This window comes from Nymphaea colorata, chromosome 2 (assembly GCF_008831285.2).
Source record: "Nymphaea colorata isolate Beijing-Zhang1983 chromosome 2, ASM883128v2, whole genome shotgun sequence".
Taxonomy (NCBI): domain Eukaryota; kingdom Viridiplantae; phylum Streptophyta; class Magnoliopsida; order Nymphaeales; family Nymphaeaceae; genus Nymphaea; species Nymphaea colorata.
Genome location: NC_045139.1, coordinates 35,325,394 through 35,353,226, shown reverse-complemented (window position 1 = coordinate 35,353,226; position 27,833 = coordinate 35,325,394). Strand labels below are relative to the sequence as shown.

General features: G+C 37.9%; 2 protein-coding genes across 4 annotated transcripts; both read right to left on the bottom strand.

Moving 5' to 3' along the window:
- Nucleotides 1-1,338: 1,338 nt before the first annotated feature.
- On the bottom strand, nucleotides 1,339-11,058 carry LOC116247105 (uncharacterized). 3 transcript variants are annotated; one of them, XM_050075789.1, is made up of 12 exons: nucleotides 10,912-11,058; nucleotides 10,117-10,395; nucleotides 9,855-9,929; nucleotides 7,524-7,582; nucleotides 6,766-6,901; nucleotides 6,295-6,391; nucleotides 6,099-6,165; nucleotides 5,378-5,476; nucleotides 4,775-4,864; nucleotides 4,445-4,599; nucleotides 4,242-4,343; nucleotides 1,339-1,691 (listed from the first exon to the last, which is right to left on the bottom strand). In XM_050075789.1, the coding sequence occupies exons 2-12, from the start codon at nucleotides 10,358-10,360 to the stop codon at nucleotides 1,505-1,507; spliced, it is 1,311 nt and encodes a 436-aa protein (XP_049931746.1). In that variant the 5' UTR covers nucleotides 10,361-10,395; nucleotides 10,912-11,058; the 3' UTR covers nucleotides 1,339-1,504. The 3 variants fall into 3 exon arrangements, with proteins under 3 accessions (XP_049931746.1, XP_031474927.1, XP_031474925.1); XM_031619067.2 differs by having other exon boundaries at nucleotides 10,828-10,918; XM_031619065.2 differs by lacking the exon at nucleotides 10,912-11,058 and adding an exon at nucleotides 10,718-10,808.
- An 8,388-nt stretch (nucleotides 11,059-19,446) lies between these two features.
- LOC116249338 (zinc finger protein CONSTANS-LIKE 14-like) lies at nucleotides 19,447-24,600 on the bottom strand. Its single transcript, XM_031622587.2, has 5 exons — nucleotides 23,512-24,600; nucleotides 23,059-23,364; nucleotides 22,094-22,324; nucleotides 20,139-20,410; nucleotides 19,447-19,928 (listed from the first exon to the last, which is right to left on the bottom strand). Exons 1-5 carry the CDS (start codon nucleotides 24,007-24,009, stop codon nucleotides 19,805-19,807), a joined length of 1,431 nt encoding a protein of 476 aa, XP_031478447.1. The 5' UTR covers nucleotides 24,010-24,600; the 3' UTR covers nucleotides 19,447-19,804.
- Between the last annotated feature and the right edge of the window lie 3,233 nt (nucleotides 24,601-27,833).

Genomic DNA, 27,833 nt, shown 5'->3' with positions numbered 1-27,833 from the left:
CATAATCTTTGATCAGATTTAGATTTAGATCGGATTTAATTTTAAATAAGTATCTTAGGTCAATGCTCTTAAATTTTGAAATCAGCCAGATTCGATTCAAAAATCAGATTTGAATTGCAATATGAAAGTAAAAATCAGATTTCAGATTCAGATATGCCTTTTTTTTCATATTCCAACGTCCAAAAAAGCAGGTTAAAGGTATACCTAACTCAAATCAAATCCATTGACATCCTTACAAAATTTTGTTGACATCCCTACAAAGTTTAGTTGCTTTCTTTTCTTTTATTCATACCATGATTTGTCAATGAGATCTATGAGATCTTTTTATCAGTGTCAAAACGAACATTGGGCAAGCCAAATCCCGCGCCTAATAGGTCGGTCAGTCCTCTCCAAGTAGGAACAGAAAACCGACAAATAGTAAGAACAAACATTGTGGTCAACTCATCTCGCTTTTCTTTTTTAAAAAATGAATGCATTTTCTTATGTATTGCTGAGGTTAGGCAATATTTCGAATCATCGAAGCGTCAACTCTTTGTGCTGTAAAAAGGATGTCACTAACAAAAGCATGTCATGCACTTTAAAGAGTTGAGAGGTTAGGTGAAAGCTTCTACTTTAGGATAGATTAAGACTAATTTAAGAGTTTCTGCAACTATGGAGGCCATGTACTATTATACCATGACAACACAACCATTAATCATAAAATGCCAGCACACGTTTACTCAAAATATCGTGAGAAATTTGAGCAATTTATTCTTTTCAAGTTTTAGTCGGCAATAGATGGCAAAGTATTCGTTAAAAGACAAAGATAAATGAAATCTGACAACGAAAAATAACAATGCAAATTGAGTTTGGATTTTTGCCCCTCGATATTTGTCGGCGAGCATGCCTTATGATGATTTTCCAGTACCTTTTCGAAAATAAACTACAGAAATCACCTCGAAATATATAAAATATTAGACCAAAAAATCACGAACTTTTCAATGTCTAAATTGAACTTCGCTAACTGAAAAAGCTGAACATCATTCAGAAGCTTCATAATGTTCGTTCTACATCATTTTTATGATCTTTCTAAATTTTATAGTTTAAAACAACTCTGTCTTCATCCAGATAGTTGGATGTTTGAAAAGAAAAAGTTTAAAAATGGTTAAGGAAAAAAGTGACTCTTAACTACAGCTGAAGTAAAGGGCGCTTTCCAAAAACAAGCGATGCAAGACAAACCATTTAGGGGTGCTTCATCTCCAGCTTTTAACAGAGTCCATATATATATATATATATATATATATATATATATATATGTGCCACAATGATTACACCCATCAATGTCCTTCCGAGAGCAAGTTCATTAATTTTCGCACGACGAGAACAGCCATAAGTTCATTTGAAAACTGAATTCTACAGGAACAGTGCAGTCATAAGCAACAATTAACAAGTTACAGGTAAGCACAACACTCACCCATAATCGGCCTATCAATCAACAACACTGTACTGAAAGGATTCCTGTGATTTACACATCCTCCCGGGGAAATTCCATCTCCATCTCGTCCTCCGAATCCTTGAGGTGCTGTTTCAGTGTATGGACCCGAAGTTCGCATTTCTCATTTTCCCAAACGGGATCTGTTGTGGGAAGTTCATACTCATCCGGCTTCAGTGAGAGCTCAAACTCAGGTAGATCAGGCAGCTCTCGACTACTCCTGCGTCTCATGGAAACGAGTTTCAGATGAACCATAGGTCCATAATCGTTGACACAATAATCTATTGCAAGCATGGACATTGGACAGTGAAATAGATCAAATCTGAAACCCAATGCCCTAATTTAGAGAAACTTGAGCCTTTGGTCTGGCAAGAAAATAAATAAGCAGATCCAATCATTTTTCTTTTTTTCAAACTCACCTGAATTTCAATTGCTTCAAACGGCGTAGCATAGCTGATCCAACTGATGGACCAATAAAAGTTCAGTCACTATTCCTGTGGGCACTATTATTTTAGACTGCAAATGGTGAATGTGTGACACTATAGTTAACAGGTGTCTCATTCCTCACCTAAGTTTCGAAACAGTCATTAACCCCAAAAAGCAAGGTAAAAGATGAAGGGCTTTGGCTTCTTCATATTAACAATGAGAGTGATTATTCCCAATCTAGATCCGATAAAAACAAAGCACCAACAACGTGTTTGCAATACAAAGTTAGGGCAACATTAAATAGCAAGATGGAACCTCTAGAATGAAAATGTGATTTTTTTTTGGGACAACGATGGCCTCACCAAAAAAGGACTTTCTTTTTCCTCTGGTTTTTATTGAACAGTGGAGGGAAAAAAAGAACAAAGAAACGCTTCTCCTTCGTCCACCGAAGGCACACATGTATGTTGGCCTTCAGCTAGTCAACTGATCGTATTCCCCCAGCAGAACTGAGTGATCTAGGCCCATGGCCCACGAAGCAGAGAAGCTCAATTTACTGTCAGATTTTTCATATGCAAAACTAAAGACCATACTTTGTAGAGGAAAAAGATACCAAAGCCCGTCTCTTTTTCTTTTCACCCTCACCCTCAGAGTCCATAACTACCATGGAACTTGGGTGGGGAGCAGAACACCTGTCAACTAAAGTGTTGTACATTCACCATTTACAATCCAAAAAAATAGCACCTACAAAAATCAAATGACGACCAGACTTTCACCAACCCACCAATTTGACCAAGACCACGCCAATAAAATATTACTTTAAAATATTAAAAGAATCTTCTAAACTTTAGCCCCTTTAATATTAATTGCAAAAACATTGAAAAAGACAAAAACGGAGATAGCATAACACGTAGCACCCTTACTTTGAACTGGCCAATGCATATTGATTATTGATTTTCACAACAGTCTTCAGGACATTTGATGGCATAAGAATGGTTTGAAGAAAACAATTGTCACGTGATATCCAAAAGTTGTTGGACCAAATACAAGTTAAAGATTAAAACTTTGTAGCCGTGACCAGATTTTTGCACCTATACGACTGAACTTACTAGATTCTCTAAGGCCCACCATGCAAGGCAAATTTTGGGCGTGGAATGCAAACAAAGTGGGCATTCACCGCATGAATTTTATGAAATCCAGTTTTCCACCCCTATTTGGGACGAAGACCCTCCCATGCATTTCCATGTCCTTCGACTGTGCATGCAAAACATACTACAAGTACAGCCAGAGCTCTATTTCTGGCATTGCAGGAACAGCAATTTAACACTCACACTTTGTAGTTTGTTGGTTTCCATCCAAGGCACCAAAAGTAGGAACCGGGGAAATGTGGGTGCTTGGGCTTTCAATGGGATGGTTGGATGACATACTCTTCATGTTCAACCAGAACACTGTATCATTTTGTCATTACGACAAGGGTAGCCCCCATGGTCACCTTAATAAATCATCAAGGCCCATTATGCCCTCAGACTTCAGTTCATATATAGAACCCTTGAAATACCCACTAAGGGTGGACATAAAGAGCGCCCACATTTTAATAGGGTGCAAGTGGAGCTTATATGCTTAAAATGTCTACCTTATGAGCTCAAACACAAACAATCAAAGGCCCGATGAAGATCCATGAGTATCTATTCTAATATTTATGTGTAAATAAATGGTGGAGATACCCCAAAAAGGCTGAAGCCATCCCTCTTTCTCCCTGCCTTGGTGGTCAAGGGTTGCTTTGGGACCTAGGTGGAGAGCAAAATACTCATCAATTAGAATCATGCACATCCACTATTTGCAATCCAGCGGGATAGCACCTATAGGAATCAAACTGACGATCGGACTTCCATCAGCCTTCCAGTCCAACCAAATACGTTACACCCTCCTCTCTCCCCTCTTCCCACCCCATCCCAACCCACCCCCCAACCCCAAAAAAAAAAGCAATGTAAAACAAAAATAGTGTTAACCATGTCTTGGTCAGCTTATGTTTAAGTGTAACCACACACTGAAGCGTCCCACCCTAAGTGCATGTTGTATAAACCACTAGGTGGTCTAATCTTGTTTCAGTATTTATCCTTACCCTGATGCATTACCAAGTTTGAACCTTGAGTCTTGACTCTTGAGAATTTTCCTGTGGGTTATAGGCATTCTTAACTATCCAATGAACTTGGTAATACTTCTAGGTCGCCCTTACCAGATGGCCTGTGCCTTTGTGGCCATAAAGCCTCCTTTACAGGCAAAACGGCACTGGAAGATCAAAAGCTCCATTATAGCTCAAATAAAGGCTCAGATGGAGGAGGCTTACCCGTCAAAATCAAGGAGGTAGCCATACATCTGGGACTTTTTGAAGAGAGTTTCCGGAATTTTCAGCTGCAAATGTTTCATTGCACCCCATGCAGGAGGAACCCTGCAGAGAATACAGCGAATGAGAAAATGTAACCTTTATGATATGCATCCACAAAGCCACGGCCTTAAAGAATCTTTAGATAAACAGAGCAAAGGTGTAACCTCGTGACAGGCTTGGCAAGACAGAAAGTTAAGCATATTCTCTTGCAATCAGCAAGTAGTTCATCTGCAGCTAGAAGGCAACTGAGTGCATTCACGTGATCGATGTCAGCAGTACCTTTGTCAAGTAGCAGACCGTGGTAGTAATATGCTGCAGCCTATAGGCAGTAGTGTGTGCATGATTAGTATTTGCAATTTGCATAATCAAGAGTCTGGGGGCACCTAAGGTTATGTAAAATGAATGTCTACAAAACAAGCAAGCAAATAACTAGCTGAGTAATAGTTAAAATACATAGATGGGCATGTAGATAAAGAACCAATTTATGGCCATACCTTCGCTTCAAGATATTTCCATTTGACAAACAAAAGGTGCTTTTTTAAGCGCTGTTCACAATCACCATAACTTGACAAGCATAAATAAGCCTGTACAAAGACAATATTTATCAAAAAAAGAAACAAAAAAACAAGTTTGGTAAAGGAATGGAAATAATGCACTAATATGCAAAAGGAACTTTTAATTTATGGCTCACTGTCAACCAAGTCATGCTTCTCTAAGTTTGTCCTTGGCACGGTAAGCAAACATATAAAAGGGCATACAGCAGTTTTGAACTGAAGAATATGACATACTGACATCCGTGAAAAGCACAATCTGAAATCAATACACAGGACATTCACAAGGTACTGCTCTGAAACAGATTCGAAATACATGAACCTTTCACTTTAGCATAATCCAGGAGAATACCATGAACTGATGAAAGTTAATCTGAGCATTCAAGCAATTTATTAACATAATTCAATCACTGAAGGTTACTGGCTTGTGAAGGACAAATGAAAAGTGCCCCATCAAGAAATGAAGAGGAACCGTGTATCATGAAGAAGTATGTTTCAGAGGGTTCAAAAGCAAGTCAACCAGAAGAACTTTTATAGAGAAATAACCTGAGCGAAGTATGTCAGTTGTTCACATGCAAGCCTCCTCATTACTGACAGTGTTGCCTTTTCACTTTCAACAGCCAAACTAAGCTGAATCTCAATTGCCTGCAGTTAGACATGATTATAGTGGTCAGAGACTACCAATATCTGGTTTTGTTTCGTCAGATATTCTCCACATGCATGCATTTAGGTGGGCATATGTTTGTGTCTTCACACACACACACACACAGAGACAGAGAGAGAGAGAGAGAAAAGCACCAACCAAATAAGCATAAGAGAAAAGAGGACAGCCCATGGAGTCTAATAAGTTATACATAATAAAAGTACAAAAGCAGGTTTTCTAATCTTATCTGAGAGAAAAATGGGTACTTGTCACCAGTGTTCAAGCTTTCGGCTATATATTGCTTTAGAAAGTGTCCAACATAGCCACCTATTTACATATAACCATCTAAGTATCTAACCCTTTATATTCTGCACGTGCTTGCATGACACATCTTAAACTGCCACAAACACCTCCCTGGAGCACAGGCTTGAAATTTATAATCTTCAGTACATTATGAAATATGATCAGCAGAACTCTGTTCTATATGGAAACAATTCGAGTGATTTATACATCCTTTGTCTCCGTAACTTACTCATGCTTTTTGTTCAGTGTTTTGCTTCAAATATGTACCCAATAAATGCATAAGCTAAAAACACATGAAGATCATGTACAAGCTTGAATTACCTGGCCTAGTGCTTGGTGGGAGATGGCCTCCAACATGGTCTCTTCCAAGTCCTTGGGAAGCATTCTTCTATGAGATAGACATTGCAGATTGATAGAATTAAAAAAGAAAGAATGCCAAAGATGAAAACAATAACAAATTCAATGTAAAATTTCCAAAACAAGACGAACTAAATTCAGCTTCATAACATGTACATACTTGGCATCAGGTGTCAGATTAACCAATGCATGATGAACACCATATTCTAAATATCCAGCTGCTTTCAGCAGTAACTCAATAGCAGTCTTCATGCAATCTGAATACATGTATCAAACATTATGCAGTTAGTACTCAACATATAACTTTAGGGCATGTTTTGATTGGCCAAAAAACATTCAGGCTGCCTTAATCATGAAATGTTTTTCAGAATGTTCGGTACAACCACTTTACATACAGTTTATGAAGTAGACTGGAGAAGTTATCCAGAACTTCAATTTTGGTATTTGATTGAGTTTTGTATGGCCCAGAGATTATCTTCCTCTTGAATAACCTCTCCAGGCAATCAAGCATGTTGTCAGAAACAAAGTAGACTATGAATAAAAAGGTTGATGACATGGAAAATAATTGTCTACCATAGTTTCTTTTGCATGTGGCATACAGACAAACAAATTTACAGTCAACCAAACACACCTTCTGATACCTTCCTTCCATACGCATCACCTTGATCTTTTGGAATAAGCATCCGGTTTGCAGCTGACAATGATACCATCGCCATGATATGTAGAACTGACAACAACTCGTACCACGAATTTGCTATAGGTAGTCCCTTCACATGTGAAAGTCATGCTGTCAGAAACACACCCACACATGCACAGAGACAAAAACAAACACAGGTACAGACATATAAATATACATATATACCGCCACAAATATTTCCTTCTTTGGGGGGGGGGGGGGAAATGAGAAAGAAACATGATATTCAAAAAAATTAAAATGAAAGTATCATGCTTGTATTTGAAAAAAAATTGCATTAAAAATGGGTAATAAGCAAAAACGATAATTTTGTTATAATTTGAAAAAAAAAATGCCAAACTGAAAATATTGCACTTTTCCATGTTCCCAAGAAAAAGAATATATTTTAAATTTTGAGGTTTCTTTTAACATTATAATAACTATTTTTTATTTTTGTCAAATTTTCATAGGAAAATTGGTAGACACTTCACATTTTCATGAATTTTTTCATTATTTTTATACTTTTTTTTTTTTTTATTCCTGAGATCTTCTTGAGGAAAACAATCTCCTGATAAATGCCCGAGAAAAACTCCCTGATAAGAACCTGACAACACGACTTTTGTGACAATGGGGTGTGTGTGTGTGTGTATAAAATAAGCCAAAGGAAAAATAAATCTTGCCAAGTAGTGCTAAACTCAATCTCATGGTTCATTTACCATTCCACCCTCTTCTGGATTTCCCCAATCAAACTCCACCACGTCTTGAAGATGGTAATCTGAAAAGAAATTGACTAATTTTATGAACCAGAAAATGTTGCACACAAGTTCAGAAAAAAAAATAGGTCATCTAAAGCATTGACAATGCACTGTTAGGCCAGCTATAGTACTCCAAAGTCCAAATAACAAAAAAGTCGAAAAGAGAAAGAATAAAAAAACTAAACTAAATCGTTAGCTATGAGCTAGAACTTGTTGATCAAATTTAACTTTGTATTGCATTTATAACTGGAACAGTTACTAATTTTCCTACTCCAGGTCTTTGGCACCCTAAGCATCCTTCAATTTGCTACCTGCAAGTACAGACTGAAAATAGTGGATGGGCTTCCCTCGGTTTGTGTGGGAAAAATAATGTTGTCATGCAGAGAGATTATTGACCTGTATGAGTTTGGGGAAGGATTGAGGAGTACTAGGCTAATTTTTGTTTGGTTTAGAAAGTTTTGGGCCACTGTGTGCAAGTTTGCCAGTTTCTGCTTGACTATTAGATGTTCTGCATGTTCCTCTTTTGTTTCTTTTCTATCTAAGTTACATGGATACTGTGTGGGTATGAACATGGCTATTTCAAAATTTATGGACACAGCGTTACGGCAAAGTGTGTGTGTGCAAAATTCCACAAACAATATATAAAATTAATATAAAACAGGTGAGAAAATGCAAAACAGGTGAAAATTGAAAAATACATTTTGGATAATTATATGAAAAGGTAATATAAAAAAAAATAAATTAATATGAAAAATGCGAAAATAATATGTTTTCCTTAAGTTGTGTCCAAGTGTATCACCGTACCATGTCTGCATGTCGGCATGTTGACACAGGTACAGTGGCAACGTTGCCGCATCTGTGCCACTTAATTTTCTGTTCTTTCTGTAGATATCGATTTCTTTTGCAATAAAGCAAGGGAGCCTTCTCCCAACAATTTTCTTGAAATGTTTAACTGGGAGATCACAACCAAGAAGTAGTTTGAGCCGAGCAAAAATGAATTTTGCCAGTTGACTGGAACCTGTCATGGCCTTGGATTAGAGAAAGAATGAAGCTAAACTTGGGATGAGAAAACCAACCACTCCACTGATGTGTCTCGATTGAATGTCATCGACCTTGATGGGAACTTGCTTAGCTAAATTCAGAAGATGCTTAAAAGAAAAGATTTTATTTCTTTCCACTTGCTATGAGAACAACAGAGGAACAAGTTGGAAATCAGTGTGAAGTCTTAGTGGCTCAGTTAATTACTCATCACCACCTACAACAACATGTGGTTTATTAATTTTTTAAAATTATGGGTATACATTGTCAATTAATATCTGCATGCATAATGTTAAAAATGCATTCCATTGTTAAGAATTTATTCATTTCTAAAAGAATGTGATTTGATCAGATTCCTCGATGTTTTAGGAAAATCTTTTTGGAAGGCATCCTTCTGTTTGACATGATGTACCTTCTTGATCTCTTAATGTGGTCATACCTCAAAAGGCAGGTTCATGACAATGAAAGTCAGTTATGAGAAGTGCATTCACACACACCTAAAAACACACACACACACACACATATATATATATACCCATGACTATATGTGCAGCGGCTAAGAGCCTAGGACTAAAGTGAACTTCACCATGTCTACAGCCTCGTATGTAGTTTACAGATCTGAAAAATAAAATGGATCGTCGGATGTGAATGAATGAGAAATCGTATATTTACTATGTGATCCACTATTTTTTATAGTTCATATATATAATGAAGAGGAGTGGTCTCTCTAGCCAGAATACATGTATTCAGCACACGAGAGATGCCTTGGAAAATAAAATATTTTCATGATTTTTAAGCAACCTTTCATAGATATTCCACATTCAAGTATGAAATACAACTAGCTGCAAATTTTTCACTTAATATCATAGACTGCAGTAATTGGTAATGAACTTCCATTTCACTTCAGTTTTACAGATACGGCTACCATAGATTGATGCAGGGGTTTGCCCCCCTTAAATGCATGAACTGTTGGATCCATGCAAATATGCATGTTAATGCATCCCCCACAATTTATTTCATGTGGAAGCTTGTGTGCATGTCCACGAGTCAGAATATATTTGTTGCGAAGATTGTCAACAGTTAGCACATGGTGATCAGGAAAAGAGAAAAGGAGACCAAAAATTGCAAATACATCTAATCTTAGCAGCCAGAGGGCATTTAATCTACGAAACTAACAGCAAGGTGAATTTTTAGTTTGTGAAATTAAGAGGAGGTTCAGAATTTATTGCAACAAGGGAAACTTCCGGCCCTCACCTTTTTTAGTTAAGCCCGTAAGTACAGGCAAGTATTCTTCGAGAGCATCCTGAAGGCCCGTAATAGAAGACACATCTGTTTTTTACAAAGTAAGGACAACATAATTTAGCAAAATGCTAGAAAAAATGTTTTAGCAACATCAACTATAACCATTCAATCGTTGATGTGTTATCTGCATTGCCGAGTAGCATAGGAGGAGAAGCAATGCAAACGGACCAAGAATGAAGTTGGGATTTAACGAAGAGGAAGAAAGGAAACCGACCATCTTCGGTTGCAATATTCCCGGTAGGCGTTGAACAATTGAGGGACCATTTCTCTGACAGGGCAACAACCTTGGCTCGAAGTGCTGCTAATCTTTCGAGGAGGCCTTCTGACAAGGACCCTCTTAGTGGCCTTCTGAGATCAATTTCTTTAGGAACTCTTGTTGATGGCACAAAAACCACAATTTCACGTATAGGCACAGGTTTCTTCTTTCCAGTTGCATACCGGGAAGTAGTACACCCCATCTCTTGCAACAAACATGCGTTGCAAGAAAAGCATTCTGCCATAAGAAAATCATATCAATAATGAATTAGTGAGAAATTTAAGAAATAGACCAAAAATTCCCATCATCAATGAAACCAAACGAGGTGAGGCCACTCAACGATGACCAACAAGGAGCCAAACATGAAGCCCATGAAAGAGAGAAGTGATCGTGGAAGGTCATAACGTGAGTATCAAAAAGTATTCAGGTAGCAAGCATCTGTAGAAAGAGCAAATCCATAAGATGAACCAATCTTCAACTAGCCAATTCTTCCAGTTACAATTGTTACTCGAATCCAGCTATGTAACACGATGAAAATCAAGGAAAACACTGAACCAACCATCATTCAACTCGCAGGAAGACCCCAAACCAACAAAACCCATCAAAAACCGAAGTCAATCAGTAGATCAGCCAAGAAAAAAGCGCGAAAAGACTTCACAAAACACTTACAAGAGGACAAGAACTCAAATTTAAGCACCGAAATCCTTAAAAATATCAGCAACGGTAAACTATCAAAGGAAAGGGAGGGCTCACCGCGACGCGACGCTCCGGGAGAGACAAAGAGCGAAGGCTCCGAAGGCCATTAATGGCTGAGAGGGAGAGGGAGCAGAGGAGGGGGACAGCACGTGCCGAGAGGATGGCCGGCACGTGCGGTTGCATCGCCCAGGAAGATCGTCCGAGTTGCAGGATCTCTTCAAATTTTTTACATATTTTTTCGCGCGGAGTTCTCCCCTCGTTCACATGCAAAGCGGGAAAGACGAACTTACGTTATTACCCTCACGTATGGTGGCAAATTTACAGCCGAAGCGCAATCAAAACACCAAGTCATTACGGGGTCACCCTAAAATCAAGCCGATGATTTCTGGTCGACAAGATAAAAGAATTAACTCTCCAGAATTTTCAGAAATGTGGAAGCGAGGAAAGCCGTAGAGCCTTTTTCTTTTAATGCAACAAGGAGTCGTGCAATGTTTGATTGGTTGGGATGAGACGGATGACGTCATTCGAAAGAGATTAAATACGGGATGGAAAGGGTATAGGATATGTTGCCAGGGAAAAAGTCAAGTCAAGACAGTGGACGGGTCGAAGGGCGCGCCTGGACCCATGGATTGAGGCGCCCAATTGATGTGCGCCTGAGTCCAAGATTAGTTACTTAGCTATTTTATCGGTGATTTTAGGCCTCTACCACATGGCTGGGCATCGGGCTGGGCCGACGTTGAGTACTTGGTACCTGACCCAACTTAGTTTTCGATCAGGGTCTGTACGCATTCGGGCCGGGTAATTATAATAAATACACATATATATTTTAATAAATAAAATTATGAATAAATTATCTGGTCAAGTTTGATCAGTTGAGCCAGTCAAGCAGCCGATTTTGAGGCTTGGTTCGGGTTGAGTACCCGACAATCCATGGCCCGCTGCCCAGCCTTATTACACGTTACATTAGATTTTTGGGCTAAAAGCGTATTATTATAAAGTTCAATTGGTATCTATATGCAACTTTTGTAAAGTTATCCTTTAGGCGATATGACAGCTCACAGTGGTCTTTATGAGTTGTGCTTCTTCATTTTCAAATCTGATATAGACTTAAAACTATTTTCCTCTTATTAATATCAATTTAGGCTTTTTATTGATACCATGTTCTCCTCAACATTGTATCAATGAGAAACCTCAAGACATATATATACATGAAAGCTTTAAAATTTGTCTATATTCCAACATTACTTTTCAAATGAATTTTCTTAAATAAAATGTCAAAACGGAACACTTATTTTTATATTGATACCTCAGAGCAATTTTTTTCATTTACATATTAATGCATCTTAAAATTTTTAAATTTATTACTAGTGCCCCATAGCCAACATTTTTTTTGCTTCACCCCTTCTCACACAAGTAGCAACATCCTTTTCTTAGTGCAATGAATAAAAATGCAAGTGCTTGTTTTGGGTATCTATGATTCTATCTTGCGTGTTTAAAGCTACAATTTTTCACTGAGAAGCAACCATTTAAAAAAAATGATGGAATAAGAGGCATCAATATGTAAATAAATAAAATGATGGGAAAAAAAGGCTGTCATATTAGTGCATCTATTTGATACCCCTCCAACAAAGGTTGTCTGAGACAAAGCCCCACAAGAAATAACGTTCATATTTTTTGGATGCATGGTCTATAGGAATGCCGATAAACCCAATTCAGATCCAATATCCGACCGATTAATTGCTTTAAAAAAATCGAATTATGGAATAAAAAAATTCTGTATCCCTTAAGAAATTGGATGAATTCGAGAATTGCCATTCGTTTGGATTTGCATTCCATTTTATGCAAATATCATATCAGATTCAGATAAAATATAATTTTACATAAGAATTTTATATCAGTGTCTATAGCGCCATGTGAATTTGGCTTAAAAGCCGGATTCAGATTTGGATGTTAATATAAAAATGGGACTTAGTGTGTGAATTTGTATTCAGGTTTGGATGTAGTATAGATTTTTCTTCATTTATATTCTAATCTGAATTTAAGTCCGAATATATGACCATAAAAAAAAAAGGGATATGATAAAAAGTATATTCGATTTGCTGACAACCCCGATAGCCTAATTGATTCTAGTGCAGAAACAATATTTGAGAAAAAGAGCAAAAGATGCATTTTTATATACTTGGAAAGGGTTGATCATAAGGCCACGATGCAATTTTTGATGAAAGTTGCTATTGAAAGAGTTGACTAGACAAATTGCAGGTTATTCATGGTTTTCAAGATGAAGGGCGTCAATTCCAATTTCTCCTCTTTTTGTAAGACCTTGAGGAGTTCCCTTAAGAAAGAACTCGCAACTTGAAAAATGGAAAACGAGGTTGCTCACATTGAGGAAGGGTTTATCAAAAGTCCATGGCTTTTGTGCTGCAGGATTCTTAATGAACACCATGGTGACATTAATAACCCGGCCTCTTAAAAAGCTATGACCTTTATAGTGAATTTTATCACAGACCAACTTTTGCTTTTAAGCTGTGTTTGAATCCTCACATCTCCTTCTTTTAGTGAATTTTATCACAGACCAACTTTTGCTTTTAAGCTGTGTTTGAATCCCCACATCTCCTTCTTTTAATCCGACCTTAAATATGTGGTCTTTTAACATGTAGCATTGAGATGTATAAAATGAGGAAGAATCCTCACATCTCATTCTTTCAATCCGATCTTAAATCTTTGGTCTTTAACATGTAGCGTTGAGATGCTTAGTTTGTATAAAATGAGGGTCTCCCAAAGCACACCTTTTTACGCAATCTCCAACTCCAATATAAGACCTGAGGCTATCAAACATGACCTTATGGTTGTATAATCATTGAATTATGCAGTAGTGTCACAAAAAATGAATTTTTTTCAAAAAAAAAAGCCAAAAAATGCAATAAATTAAATTGTCATTTAAAACTAAAAAAGATGCGTTTAAAAAAACATTAAAAACAAAAAAAATGTGTTTTTTCATGTTTTTTTCACTTTTTCATTTTTTTTAATGCTAAACAGTTTTTTTTTATTTTTTTATCTTTTATTTGTTGCAAATCTACTTATCTTTTGATGTTTGTGTTATTAATTTTCCACTTATTTTATTTTTCTCCTATTTTTAGTTTTTAAAATTTTTTAAAAATTTGCCATATTTTTCTTGTTTTTTCAAGGTCGCCGCATTATAACCAAGAAAAACCTCGCCCTTTAAAACTCTGAAACATTATTTGTGACTAGTTATGAAGGAATGTGCAAAACAATGACGGAAATGTATCATGGACGTGACCTTATGCTCCATGCCCCTTCCCTCTTGAGTTCACAAAGCACATTTTGAGACCTTTTTGCGGTCCAAAAGAATAGTATACTGAGTCGTGACAATGATCATGTGTTTAATAACACGGATGCCCATTGGAATGGGCCGCCTTGCTACCTAGTTACACTATACCCCTCGAGGCAGTGCCTTAGTAATTGATCGACTAGTTGCAAAAAGAAGCTCTTGGTATACAGTGGGTTTACAATGTAAAAGAAGATTTTAATGAAAAGAAAACAACAAGAAATCCTGATTTGTTGTTGTAGGGGTTTGTTCAGAAATATGAAATAGACTTCTATGAAAATACTCTCACCAGCAGCAATAATAAGTTTTTAAACCATAGAATCATTTTAATGTGAGTAACATTCTAAATGATTATTTAAGCGAAGATGTCTATGTTGAGCAGACACAGAGAAGGTAAAGAAGACAAATATTTACATAAATTGAAATAGAAAACTTTTTTTTTAATGCATAAGTTGTCTTTTGTGCTATATTTTTTAACATATGAAGATGGTGAATTCCGTAGGAAAAGGCTTCACAGGAAAGATTCTTCTCACTGGTTCAGTTGAAGCAAATCTCTCAAACGGCTTATCATGAGAAATGGCCTATAAAACCACTCAATAATCCCATAAGAAAAAGACAGTTTTCACGAGAAAATGGCCATTTTCTCAGCAATATGTATGTGAAACAAATGCTTCGCCGATTTCCCATGGCTCCTTACATGGAAGTTTACTGTAGAGCTAGAACTTGAGTTCAAAATCCGCAGAAAGTTGCAGCTGCAGACAAACATGGAACTTTACTGCCGAGAGTTTTTGGATTCATTATAGAAGTTTAGTACCAGCATTACAGTTCCACCTAAACAAATGAAACTTTAATGGTAGGAGAAATATTTTGTCTGTCGATTTCTCAATGTTTAGAACAAAAGCTTTATGAAATCAAATAAAGGGGGTAATAAATGGCTGCTGAAAAGCAAACCTATTGCCTCCAGTTGCCTCGGCAGTGAGTTGGTTGAAGACTTCTAAAATGAAGGAGGTAAACGAGAATTTTATTCTTCGTCTTGAAGCCGAAGCAATACAAAGTTTCTCTCTTGCAGTCAATGGCGTCTACCTCAGAGGTCAGCAAATTCAAGCATATATTCAACAAATCTACATAACTTCATTTCGAAAAGAACAAACCTGGGAAGCCAATTGGTTCTTTGGCTCTGTGAATTAAAAAAAAACTTGATCCAATATTTGTCAATGTGTTAAATATACTGATTAAAAGAAGAAAAGTTGTTGTGGGTTCGGTTCAGATGTGAGAAATGCATATGAGCCCAACTCTGATCAGAAACCGATGGATTTCATATACATCAGCAGCAAGCCTGACTTGAACGCGCTCGAAAAAACCTGATTCATGCTCGATTCGTTTATAAACGAGCCGAATTCGAGCTTACAAAGATACTCGAAACGATAAACGAGTTGAGTTCGAGATTCAGGAACTCGATTCGTTTATACTCTACTTGACTTGCAAACCGGTACCTATATAATGTTGCCAAAATCGGTTTATCGGTTTTAACTTTTAGGGTAAAAACAAATTTTGATAAGTTGCACGAGTTAATTACATGAATTAATGCTTACACGAATTAAACGAGTTAATGCTTATACGAGTTAACGTTAAACCAACTAACATTTAAACAAGTTAAATGTTGGAACAGTTCAGCTCGATTTTGTATCTCAAGCTCTACCTTGCTATAAGGAGCTCGACTTGAATTTGAGCCAAGAGCTCGAGCTCAACTCCACTTGTGTGCAGCCTTAATTTAGCAGTCAGGCCAGTTGGTTTCGGATTCTTTTGGCTATCTGAGGACCGTTCGAATTTCGAGCCTCGGTATCATGGCCAATCAAAGACTTGGCTCGTTCTTTGTGGGTTTGCCTAGTCATGATTGAATTAGTATTTGGTGTTTGATTGAATTAGTATTTGGTGCTGGTCTCAATGCCAAATCCTGTGTTTTGTGAAACCAATAAGTTTTTAATTGTTTATGGATCGATTCCTCCTCGTCGAGACAAGATTTAGATCTGAATGATTACTATGAATTGAAATCCGAGGCACCCATGTGCGCGCCAGCGTTCGAATTATTGGGATCTGCGCACCAACATCATGGAAACCATTCTTCTTAGGAGTCATCTTTAATCTAAAAGAGAATTGGCATGTGTAAAAGCACGAGCATATTCTATGTAGTTTGAATATTTTGACATAATATTCTTAAAATATTTGGCTTTGACTTTGTTTTGTTTCTTTATATTTCATGTTAAACACATTTCATATTTTTGTATCGAGATCATGATATTTTTTGCGTTATTTTTTTTCAAATGAGTGTAAGGTGGAAAAAAATAGGTGGCTAATCTTCCCTTCAAATTTCCGTTATTTTTTTTTCAAATGAGTGTAAGGTAGAAAAAAATAGGTGGCTAATCTCCGTTTCAAATTTCAATAGTGTCAACTTCGTTTCAAATTTCAATAGTGTCAACTTCGTGGCTTGTTGTTCCCCAAGCACCCAAAGCAGGTCTGATATATGAAGGGATAGATGGATGAGTGGAGGTCTCAGTTAGGTGGTAGAATGAAATTATCATGCTACTCACTCAACTAAGATAAATGAGGAAAAAGAAGAACATAAAAACCTGATTTGATTTATTTATTCATTGATACATTTTTTATCCGGATGGAGACTGGGCCTCCAGACAAGAATTGACAAACTTTAGGTGGCCGCCATGAGAGAACCAATTTGGAGAAACTGGTCCCTGAGAAACAAGACCATGTTTGAAGGAAACAGCGACAACCTGTTTATATATCTGAATTGTGTGTTGCAGAAATGCAGAGGCCTATTAAAAGCATGTGGCAGGAAAGAGAAGCAAACTAAGCTAGAAATATCGAAGTTCTGGGAACAGGGGCATGTGTGGGCAATTGCCCACACAACCCAATACCCTTATTTACATATTGGTTAACCCTATGCTTACATATGAAATGCCCCTCAAATATATGGCGAGTGCCCACATCCAAATATCTCTGGCTCCGCCACTGTCTGGGAGGGATGGAAGGCTCCACCTCTGGTGGGTTAAACTGAATGTTGCAACTTTTGTATAAAGATCAATGGAAGATTGGTACTCATTAAGTGATGACAATGGTTGTTCTTGAAGGCTGGGTGATGTTCTGTTCAAGGAAATGCTGAGGCAAGAGGACGGCCATGTCGGGTTCCAGTTTTGCAGAAAACGAGTCCAGATGGTATAACCAACGGAATTCTCTAAGCATGTGTAAAAATACAATACAGGAACTTTGTGGGTTTTTACGGGGTATTTGGCAGCAATAACAGTGTCACTGTTTCTTCATGTATCTGCCCCAAATGTTAGGATAGAATCATGGATCTTTACAGCAGATACATGAAACAGTATAAGATGCATGATTTCTGCAATATTTTGTTCATAAGAAATACATCACGATAGACCATCGTCCATCAACCGGCTCATTAGCAGCCACATATGGTGAAAAATGGTGGAAGTGTAAACCTTGTGAGTAGATCTCAATCTCTACTTCCTGTAATTGTACAAAGCTGTCATTTAACAGGTAGGCTCTGTCTTACCCCAGCTTGCCGCTCCAAAGGAAAGAAAGAACTGACAAAATATGAGTACTGGATACTGTATCTGACAAATTGGCTATAGTATCGGAATTTGCCTTATTCTTGCTATAATGGATTCAATCTGAGCCCCGTATCTGATGTATTTATTATGCATCAGATATTGCCTAACCAGCCTTGGCATTAGATTTGAATTCAGGTATACAAAATGCAAAAGCAGACCTGAATTTTCACATGTAATTGGATAGAATGTCTACCAACATATTTAGTTCGTGAAGCAGGCTGTTGTGCACTTTGTCATGGTGCAATTCTCATGTCAGTTGCCACTCAAATATGCAAGCTGGGCAAAAGTTGTAAAACATGGTGTCCGGAGGATGACCCGTGGAAAGCAAATTCTGTGGGCTGGTGTGGACAGTTGCCTGCAGTAGCCACAACGTGGCTCCGCCACTGGCCGGGCCATTTCTGGCCCCAATAAATGTGCTCGTTATTGAACAGTCTTTGACCTTAGCTTGTACAACTTTGGTCCGGTCGAGCCGGGCCCATATGCCATTTAACATGGAGAAGCCATTGAACTGTTAATATCAGACCCAGCTTGCAACTTGCAGAATATTTTGGCAACCGATCCCATACTGTCCACCCTTACTCTGATTAAGTTGATTCTTTCTAGTGACCCTACCCATTTGATTCCTTTGTCTTGACACAAGAGAAGAGCTTTCTCTCTATCGACCTTACCCTCTAGATGCCTTTGTTTCTGTACAAAAAGGAGTTGCTCCTCATGGATCTCTGGTGTAGTTACTTGGCCTAGAAGTTTAATTTGATCTGTTTTAACTCTCTGTTTCTGTTTTCCGGAATTTTTTTTTCTCTTAACTCTTACATCTCATATTGCAGGCTGCTTTTTGTCGATCAACTATATTTGAGGCATAGCTTTTATTTTGGGATGATGTCAGAAACCATATAGATTTTTAATATGACCAAATGTAATGAAGATAAGTGCTTCAGCCACATCAGAGTGATCATCTGAGCAGGATAACTTTGTTGAATAAATTCTATCTTCTATTTTTGGATTTTTTGCAGTTGTTTGTCTCTTGTCCCATATCTTCTCCTGTACAAGTGATCCAATTACTTGCTGAGTATCAGCAACATGAAATGTTGGTGCAACTGTATCTCTCTGATCTAGATCCTGACGAAACGGATGGATAATATGATCCCTATTTCAAAACCAAGGAGGTCCGCACCATGAGTATGTGCTTAAGAAATCTTCATTATCTGAATGAGAATACTCTTCCTTTTGCAATGGATATGGTGCCTTAAAGCTAAACAAGTAGAAGTAATATATCAAATTTCTTCTTATAATAAGGCAAGCACACATTATGTAATATAATATATTTTCCTTCTTCTCTCTGACGATAAGTAACCTGGGGTCGGGTATGCACTTACCAGTTTACAGCAAGAGATACCTCAAGTATTGGACTCTGATTTTAGAGTTTAGATTAACTCCTCAACTGTGTATCTCTTGATTCGTTTGTGTTTCGGCATCATCAGCACTTGCCGCCATGTTTCGCATCGTTTATCAATTGTTGGGATCCTCCCGAAGTGCACCAATATGGTGAATCGGTGATACACAAAGAAACCATTTCTTTGGACCTGTTCTTGGTAGAAGACAGTCTCCTTCTTTAAGTTATATGTATATCAGGAATACCTCCAACCTAATTAACTCAAGTCTGTTTTGGCAGGAGCCAAGCATGTCAAGCTTTTAATTAATACCATAATGCCAGAAGGCTACATCATATAAGAATTATTCATTATTTTCTTGGGCCTTTAATAAACAGACCAGAACGTTTCGAAAAAATATGGAAGAAATTCCTCCAAAGTGCATCTTCATCCCAGTCAGACCAAGTTCGACGTCAACCAAGCCTGAGGCGGAAAGGAAGGGAGTTTTCTGATCTCTGATCTCAGCAGATGCGAGTAACCACAGAAAAGTCTGAAGGAATATGTAAGGCTTCTTGAAGGCACCAAATTTGAGCTCCTCAACTGGTTTCACTGGGTAACAGGACATTCATACCTTCATTTGCCTTCACAAAACGTCCTCTTACACGTTTACGTGTATCTGCCCTTGCCTTTCGAGATTCATATCGGATGTGTTTGTCATACCTGTGTACCACAATCCTAACAAAGTCAGATGACAAGCATATTTGAGGTGCAGATCAGATCAACTGAGATTGTATATTGTCAAACTAAAAGACAACCAGGACCATAGGTTTCGTAGTTGCTGCATCATCGTCAGTAAATTAACAAGCCTACCAAAGTGATACATGTGGTCCTCGGTGTGTGTGTGTGTGTCAGAGAGAGAGAGAAGCATGCCTTCTTGTTTTCTTCTTCTCCTTATAACGCTGCATGGCGTTGCCTCTGTTCTGGGCCAAGAGCTCAGTGTCAACTTTAGACGTTTTTAACAGATCGCCTCCACTTAGGATAGAAAGCTCAGGCATGCACCTCTCTTTGATGTCTTTACTATGCAGAGTTGGCTGTGAAAAGTTGCCTTCAGAAGACCCTACTGGGAGTAACATGCTGACCTCCGACTGCAAGTGGCTTTGTCTGCTGCCCGACGTAGGCAGCCATTTTGCACCAAAGTCAGCCTGTTGTGAACCATGCATGAAATTAGTCATCAGACATGCCACAGGACAACATTTTCAGCGAAGTTCAGTTTTGGTATTTCTAAAACGTCAAGATGTCAATAATTATATTAAGTATTGTTACTCTCTCCACAATGATCTGACCAGCTACCACCAAACATCAGCTAATCTCCCGCAAAACCAGAACAATGTTCCTAAACGAGAACAATAGACCAAGATATTGATTTTGGAAATATCTAATGAAAAACTCCAAGGACATTGCATGGAGACATCCAATCTAGCTATGGAGTTTTTCCATTTCTTCACTTTCCCCAGTAATAAATATCTAACTTGGTACCAATCCTTTGTGATCCTAGTATAATCATGGAAATGAGAGTACAAACATCTCAAGTACAATGCTGATCCGAACAGCTATACCAACCAGGTCGATAATCATTCATAGTTGGGCCCTATTACAAATCCAAAAAATAAGCACATGAGCTCAACACATTAGGCAGGTAAATTTTAGTTTATCATTACCCAAGTATATAGAGTAAATAGATGACAAGTTGCACAGCTATATCTCCCTTTTTTTCCCTTTTGCCCCCTTCCCAGTCCATTTGCTCTAGCAATTTGCCAAGTGCATAGACAAAAGTTTACTGCTTTGAGCTTTTCACCAAGATCAAATTTGCAGGGTTCAGATGGGATCAAGAGACAATATTGCTGTGCTTATTGTCTCTTTTCAGTGGACTAGCATCTGAACAACTAATCAAGGACCATTCAAGAGGGCCTGTTTCTCTTTTCTTCCGCTAGATATGTATTCACAAATTTTGAGCTTCTAAATAGAAATCCTTTAAGAAAGACGTATGACAAATTTAAAACAGAAACACATTTCTAATTATAAAACCGTTGAGTTCAGTCAGTTTGACTTTGACAGAATTACAAGCAGAAATGGGTATAATTAAGATATAGCATTAGCAGGTCAAACAAGGATCAACATTATCATACATAAACATTGAACAAATACAAACGAAATGGAAATCCCAGATGAATTTATTCTAAGGTCTCTATATTTGATTCTCCATGCCAGCAATAATAGCTTCTTGAGATGCATGAACTACACAGATTTTGCTTCCCTGAAAATACCAAAGTAAGAAGGAGACATCAACAGAATAAATTAATGTAGCCTCTGTTGTACGATCCAAAAGTGATTCATCTTTTGGAAAATAATCAAATAAATTCTGTCCTCTGTTTTTGAGAGATTTTCCTGATCTCAAGATCCTGTCTAAGACAAGCACAAAGGTGGCCTACAATCCCAGTAAGAGGGCATCTTCTGGAAAGAATCCAAGCCTGAAGACAACCATCACCATACTGTACATATTAGTCGCAGTGTGCCCCAAATCCTAACGTCCTTAAGTAGTGTTTTCTTCTAGACATATACACCCTAGCCCCAGAATTCCAGAAACTGATTTCTCTGTATAGCCAAAAACCAAAAGGGAAGACTAAAACAATAACAAAAAGTAGCAGTTCATTATTTAACTTTTGATATCAGTTCTAAATGCACTGTGTTGCTATCATAAAGGTAATGAGCTAAACCAATTTTGTAATGTTGGTACTTCATTCCAAATGCTAGCTAAAAGTAAAAAAGGATGCCAGACAACATTTATAACGACAAGAATGTTAATCAACATGGAAACAGAAACATACATTTTGTGAGGATATCTGTTGAATATCTGAGCAAGAAAAGCAATTGCCTGCTGAATGGCAATTAAAGTCAAACATGTCCTCTAAAATATTTCCTGTAGCCAAGGATGTTCCTCTTGTCAGTTCATTAAAGCTCTTGACCTTAGAATTCCTATTAGACGCACCAGATCCAATTTCTGTTGTACATCCTCCATTATCCGTGCATTCTCTGATATGGAAATCCCAAATCTGAACCTGCAAAGATATAAGAGACCAACTCAAAAAAATAAATTATGAAGAGGAAATAAATGAATTAGTTAACGGGCAGCTCTGTTGGGGCAAAAAACCACATTGGAAAACAACTACAAGCCTTTGCACCACCCACCAATCCATTAATAAATCTAGAGATGCCATAACATAGATTATGGCCATGAATGTGTTGTAGTCAAGCAAAAGAAAACGCAACAAGAAAGAAATGTTTCATTTTAATATTTCTTTTAGTCATAAAGGACCAAATAACATAAAGTGGGGCATAACCATCATGAATTATCAACGTCCAAAGAATCACACGATCTTCTCAAAGACACCATCGAGTTTGCTCTTAGAGGCGATGGCTTCCAACTGAGGAGGAAAAAAAGCTGAAAAGACAACATGACCTAGTCACGACCGCAGTATAGCATGTAGAGATGGAAGAAAAACAGAATCCTAGTTCGTTTTGAGTGACAGCTCCAAGTAAAACAACCTTATTTCTGACATCAGTTTGCAGTTTAATAACTGCGGAGTTAGAATAAAGCGATACTTCTGTCTCCCCTCCGCCTTGTAAGGCTTTTCCCGCGAATGATACAGAAAATCACTTGACACGCACGCAAAGACCATGAGATATGCTCCTCACACCACGTGACGTCACAAATGGGGGGAAGAAGGCTCAAGTCATTTCACGACAAAGAACTACTTCATGAAAAATCAACCACATGAGGGAAGAAAGAAACCTGATTATATTGATCTGAAGCACCAACATCCCAAAAAATGTCAAGTGGACAATTTCCACCTTCTTGAGGGAACATCATTCTCGCCGTATAAGGTGGCTGCTGGTCTGCATCAACCATTTGCTCTGACATTTGAGTATTGCAAGAATCCGGAACTTGGATAGATCCTGTCAGGTTGCTCTGGCTAGGGGTTGCAGGACTCATATCCCCAGCATGTTCAAAATTCTTCTCCATGATTTCTCTCTTGAGCAATTCGACAAGTTGGTTAAAGATTACTTGTTTTCGTTTCCCGCAGTTTGGATTCTGAACCTAGATTTACAGAAAAGAAGACAAACCCGTCAGTGCAAGTATGAGTTTTCTGACACGCAAAGCAAGCCAGTGTTAACTCAGAATTGCCCCATCAATATTCATTTCAAATATAAATCAGTGACTAATGAACCGAACGACTCCCACTACCTTCGAAGGAGAGCAGAATTCAGAAGAGGGGACGGTCACATCATGAAGGCTAAGAAAATCGAGGGCATTGTCGTTGTTGATCACATCTGAGCGGAACCAATCCAAATCTTCGCTGCCATTTCCCGAGTCTTCCAAGAGCAGGAAGGCCAACTTGTCCGAGAGATCGAATCCCCAGATCAGACCGAGATCCCGAGCCAAAGGGCAATCCGAGAAGCCTTCAATTGCCTGCCGGACATGATCAACGGAGGCCGCACAGCTCCCGTGGGCGTCCCAGTCGCAGTCTCGACAGAGCACCAAGCTCTCCGTAACGCACCGCACTGACGCCGCCTGCGAGCTGCAGTTGTCGCAGAGGTGGGAGCGCGAGTGCTTCCTGGAGAGTGGGTTCGCTGTGTGGACATGGCGGTCGCAGACCAAGCACAGCCTCGCGCAGTCCGCCCGGCAGAAAAGCACCGCGCCTTCCTCGTTACAATGGTCGCATACCACATTGGACTTCTCCATTCCTCAAACAACAACAGAAACAGGAAAAAAGAGAACCGATCTAACATGCAACTCGACCGACAAACGCGGAACTCTCACCAGACGAAGAGATCCCCCCTTTCATTGACAACGACAAACAACCACCACAACAAGTCACAACGAACGGATGGTAGCAGTAAAAACTACAGTCGGTCCAAGAGATAGCTCCAGTTCCACGCAGGCGCGTTCAAAGAAGAAGAAGAAAAAGAATTCCCAACCACAGAGAGCGAGAGAGGATCGAAAGAGTAGTTCCACAGAAACCAGAATCAGAGTGAGAAAGACCACTCCAATTATACAACAGCAGGAGGAGGAGGAGAAGAGGAAGCACGAAAACGGATCACTGTGCAAGTCCGACGAAGAGATACATTCGAAACCAAAGTACAAGAACCAATTTCATGAAAGAGGAAGAACGACAACAGAGGATGAAGGGGAAGACGAAGAAGAAGAAGAAAAGGAGAAACGCCTCAAACCTTAGAATCCCCAAAACTGCAGCTGCTACTACTACTTCCCTGGAATGATCTTCTTCTTCTATTTCCTCCGGTGTTCCGGTTCTCCCCCCACCCCTCCCGTTCTTCCTTCTCACCAATCTCATCCCCTCGGGTTTGAGTTTTAAACCGAAGGGGGTCGGGCCATTTAGTTACGGGCCCCACGTGGTTCTTCCGAAGAAATATCCTGCGCTTTTTGGCTGACGTGGCGATCCGCCCCCGCCGGGTATCTTCCCCCCGCACGACTCGGCCGCCGGTAATATTCCCATGAGAATCGTGCGTGCTTCGCCGTCTCCCCATTCTGCCCCCGCGCTTTTCCCGGAATGACGAGGCTCAGAAAAGGAGAAACTCAAAAGACAGAAAAAGGACACGGAAAGCAAACAAGGGGAAAAGTAAAAATCATCGGAAAATCTACGTGAAAATGACGGGTCGACGACAGACTTGGTGGTGCATCATTTCGAATATTAGCAAAGTTTGTAACATAAATGAAATGTCGTTTAATACATGTACTTTTAATTTAATTTCTATGAGCGTTATGTTTCGACTCAAGTCACCTTTATGGGACGAGTGTGATTTGCTCCTGTTACTTGGATCATATATTTTCTTCTTTAAATGAAAATGAAAACCACAAAAACGACATCAAAAATTATCGGCGCCCCCTTAGAAGTTAAGGTATAGAAAAGACACGATCCAAGTTCGTGTAGCTCAAATTTGATTCGTTTGAGTTTTTTAGCTCAAGAAGTAGTTATTTTTATTTTCAAACGATACTTTTAGTAAAACCCTTTAATTAATGCGACTTTTAAATTACGTCTGGCCTGGATACACTTCATCAGCATGCTCTTAATAATGTTTTATTTTTTCCATAAATTTTGGCCACATTAATCGATGTGAAATGCATGAAAGTATAAAAATTATATTTAAATTTTGACATTTTGCGTCATTTATAAATTGGGTTTGTGAAAAGAAAGAGTCATAAGCATAGGAGAAAAGGAAAGATAAAATGAGAGTCACGTTTGGCTATATATACGCAGACATGTACAAAAATAGCATTCTCTAAGTTTTGCTGTGGCTTAGAGTGGGCAAGGCTAAGCGACAATGTTTTTTTTTTTTTTTTTTTTTGCTTATTAGACTTTGAATATGTACCATTTATTTTTTTTTTTTGTTCGTTAAAACGATATTCTATAGATTTTTTATTTGTTAAAGATAAACTAAATAAATCGCATTTATTAAAGTATTCTAGTTATTTGATCACTTGATCAGAGCGGAAAACAAAGGGGAAACCAAAAACTTGATAGTGACTTAATTGGATCAAGTAGCTTACTTGGGCCCTAGGCAAGCTATAAAACTCAATTGTTTATTGTTAGCTAACCTTTTTTGCATTTAATGGGCGGAAACTAAGTCAAATGTTATACGTTCCTTGCTTACTAAGCAACAACCATGACACTTTTTTTTTTGCCTAAAATGCGTAGGACTTGTTCCAAGTTATCTCTCGTGTCATCAATTTGTGCTTATAATATTTTTTTAGATCATCTTCTTTATTTGTTGCCACATAAAGAAACTGAACTTTTCAAGCTTGTGATTCACGAGGCCATCTTCATAACTTCCACGTAGTTAAGACAATAATAATTTAAAAATTGAACATTTTTAAATGCTTACTGTTTTAAGTTAAAAGTTCTTTAATTAGCTACCTCTTCAAAGGTTGATTTGGCTGATACGGGCTCCATATTCCGCCTTAAATATCGGTTTTGTGAAAAATTTGGCCCCTGAGTCACTGTTTTTCATTTTAAATAACTTGTACTTTTCTTGACTATGTATTCAAAATTAATGCTTAAATAATTAGTTTAGTATGATAAAAAGTAATAATAAAAAATTTTAAAAAATTATGATGGGCGATATTCTGTAGTCATTAATGTAGGATTTCATGAACTGAGGCCCATCCTTCCCATTCAACTTGCAATAATATTTTTTTTTAAATCAAAACGTTTGTTTGTTTATTATGTCGACTTTCCCAAGTGCCAGGAGAGGACGGGCTGGCAAGAGTTGGGGCCTGCAATTAAATTTTTAAAGTTTTTTGTTTTTTTTTTCATGTGTTTCATTTTTATCGTGAAATTGGGATGAGATCACTTGTTGAATGAGTCTTCCAAACAACGTAAATTACATTGTCATAGTCTTGTACTTGTAATTTTTTTTTTTCTAAAATTTGAATAATTGTAATTAACTGTGAATAATAAATTGATATAAATGCTGTCCAGAAGCACATGTATGATCACTACAACAACTTCACTTAGGGAAAAAAAAAGTGTCAGTAAAAGGGAGGAAAGGTCGGTAAAAATTTTATTGATGTGACTTGTGCTACTGGCACAAACAGAAAGTTATGGTGAAATATACATGCATTGGTGAGGAGACATGTTTTCTTGACTGAATAGGTGAATAGGAGTCGAGCCCAGACCCAAGCACGGCTCCTCACTTAAAACCCAAGCTCAGCTTGGGCCTGACCCAATTAAATTTTAAAAATATATATTTTATTATTATTAAATAATATATATATATATATATAATTACTTAAGATAAAATATTATAATTATAAATAAAAATCAATAAAATATGCATTTAAAAAATTTTATCGGGCCGGTTCGGTGCCTTTTTTCGATTAATAAAACCAGACTCAAATTCAAATGCAGATTAGATTCAAATCCAAAGAAGTATAACATCAAATACATTCACTTGATATATTTCACTTTTTTTTTAAAACTTTTTACTTCAAGAAAACCACCTTCAACGTAAATTCCCAAAGCCATATCCTTGTACCTTCAAGATTTTAATTTGCTTCAAAGCTTGGATAGACCTACCGTACATCATTCAACTCAAGTGTTACACTTGCCAATGTTTGCAACATAAAACAGTAACATACCAAAACACGACAGCAATCACAAAATACTGAAATTTGAACTGGTTTTGTGAAAACCACAAAGCAAAGCAGGACAAAGATATAAATGTGCAAGTTATAGTATCAGAAATACCTGCATCCAATTCAAGAAAAGGCCTGCTGGAGGTAGCCCCCCTACCAATTTACATCCAATTCAAATTTGTTGATTGTTTAACTATTTTATTTACTGAAAATGTCAGTAAACGTGTTCTTTCACGCGTTAACCAGTACCTATATTTTGTAGTGGAATCTAAATTCAGATGATAATCAAGTTCATGTATTGGAATAGAATACCCTGAGGGGTTGTAGTACACTGGACGGCAAGGTGGTCCACTTCAAAGAGGTATGAGGTTCAAATCTATTGATCATTGTCACTATCCAGCACACAATCCACT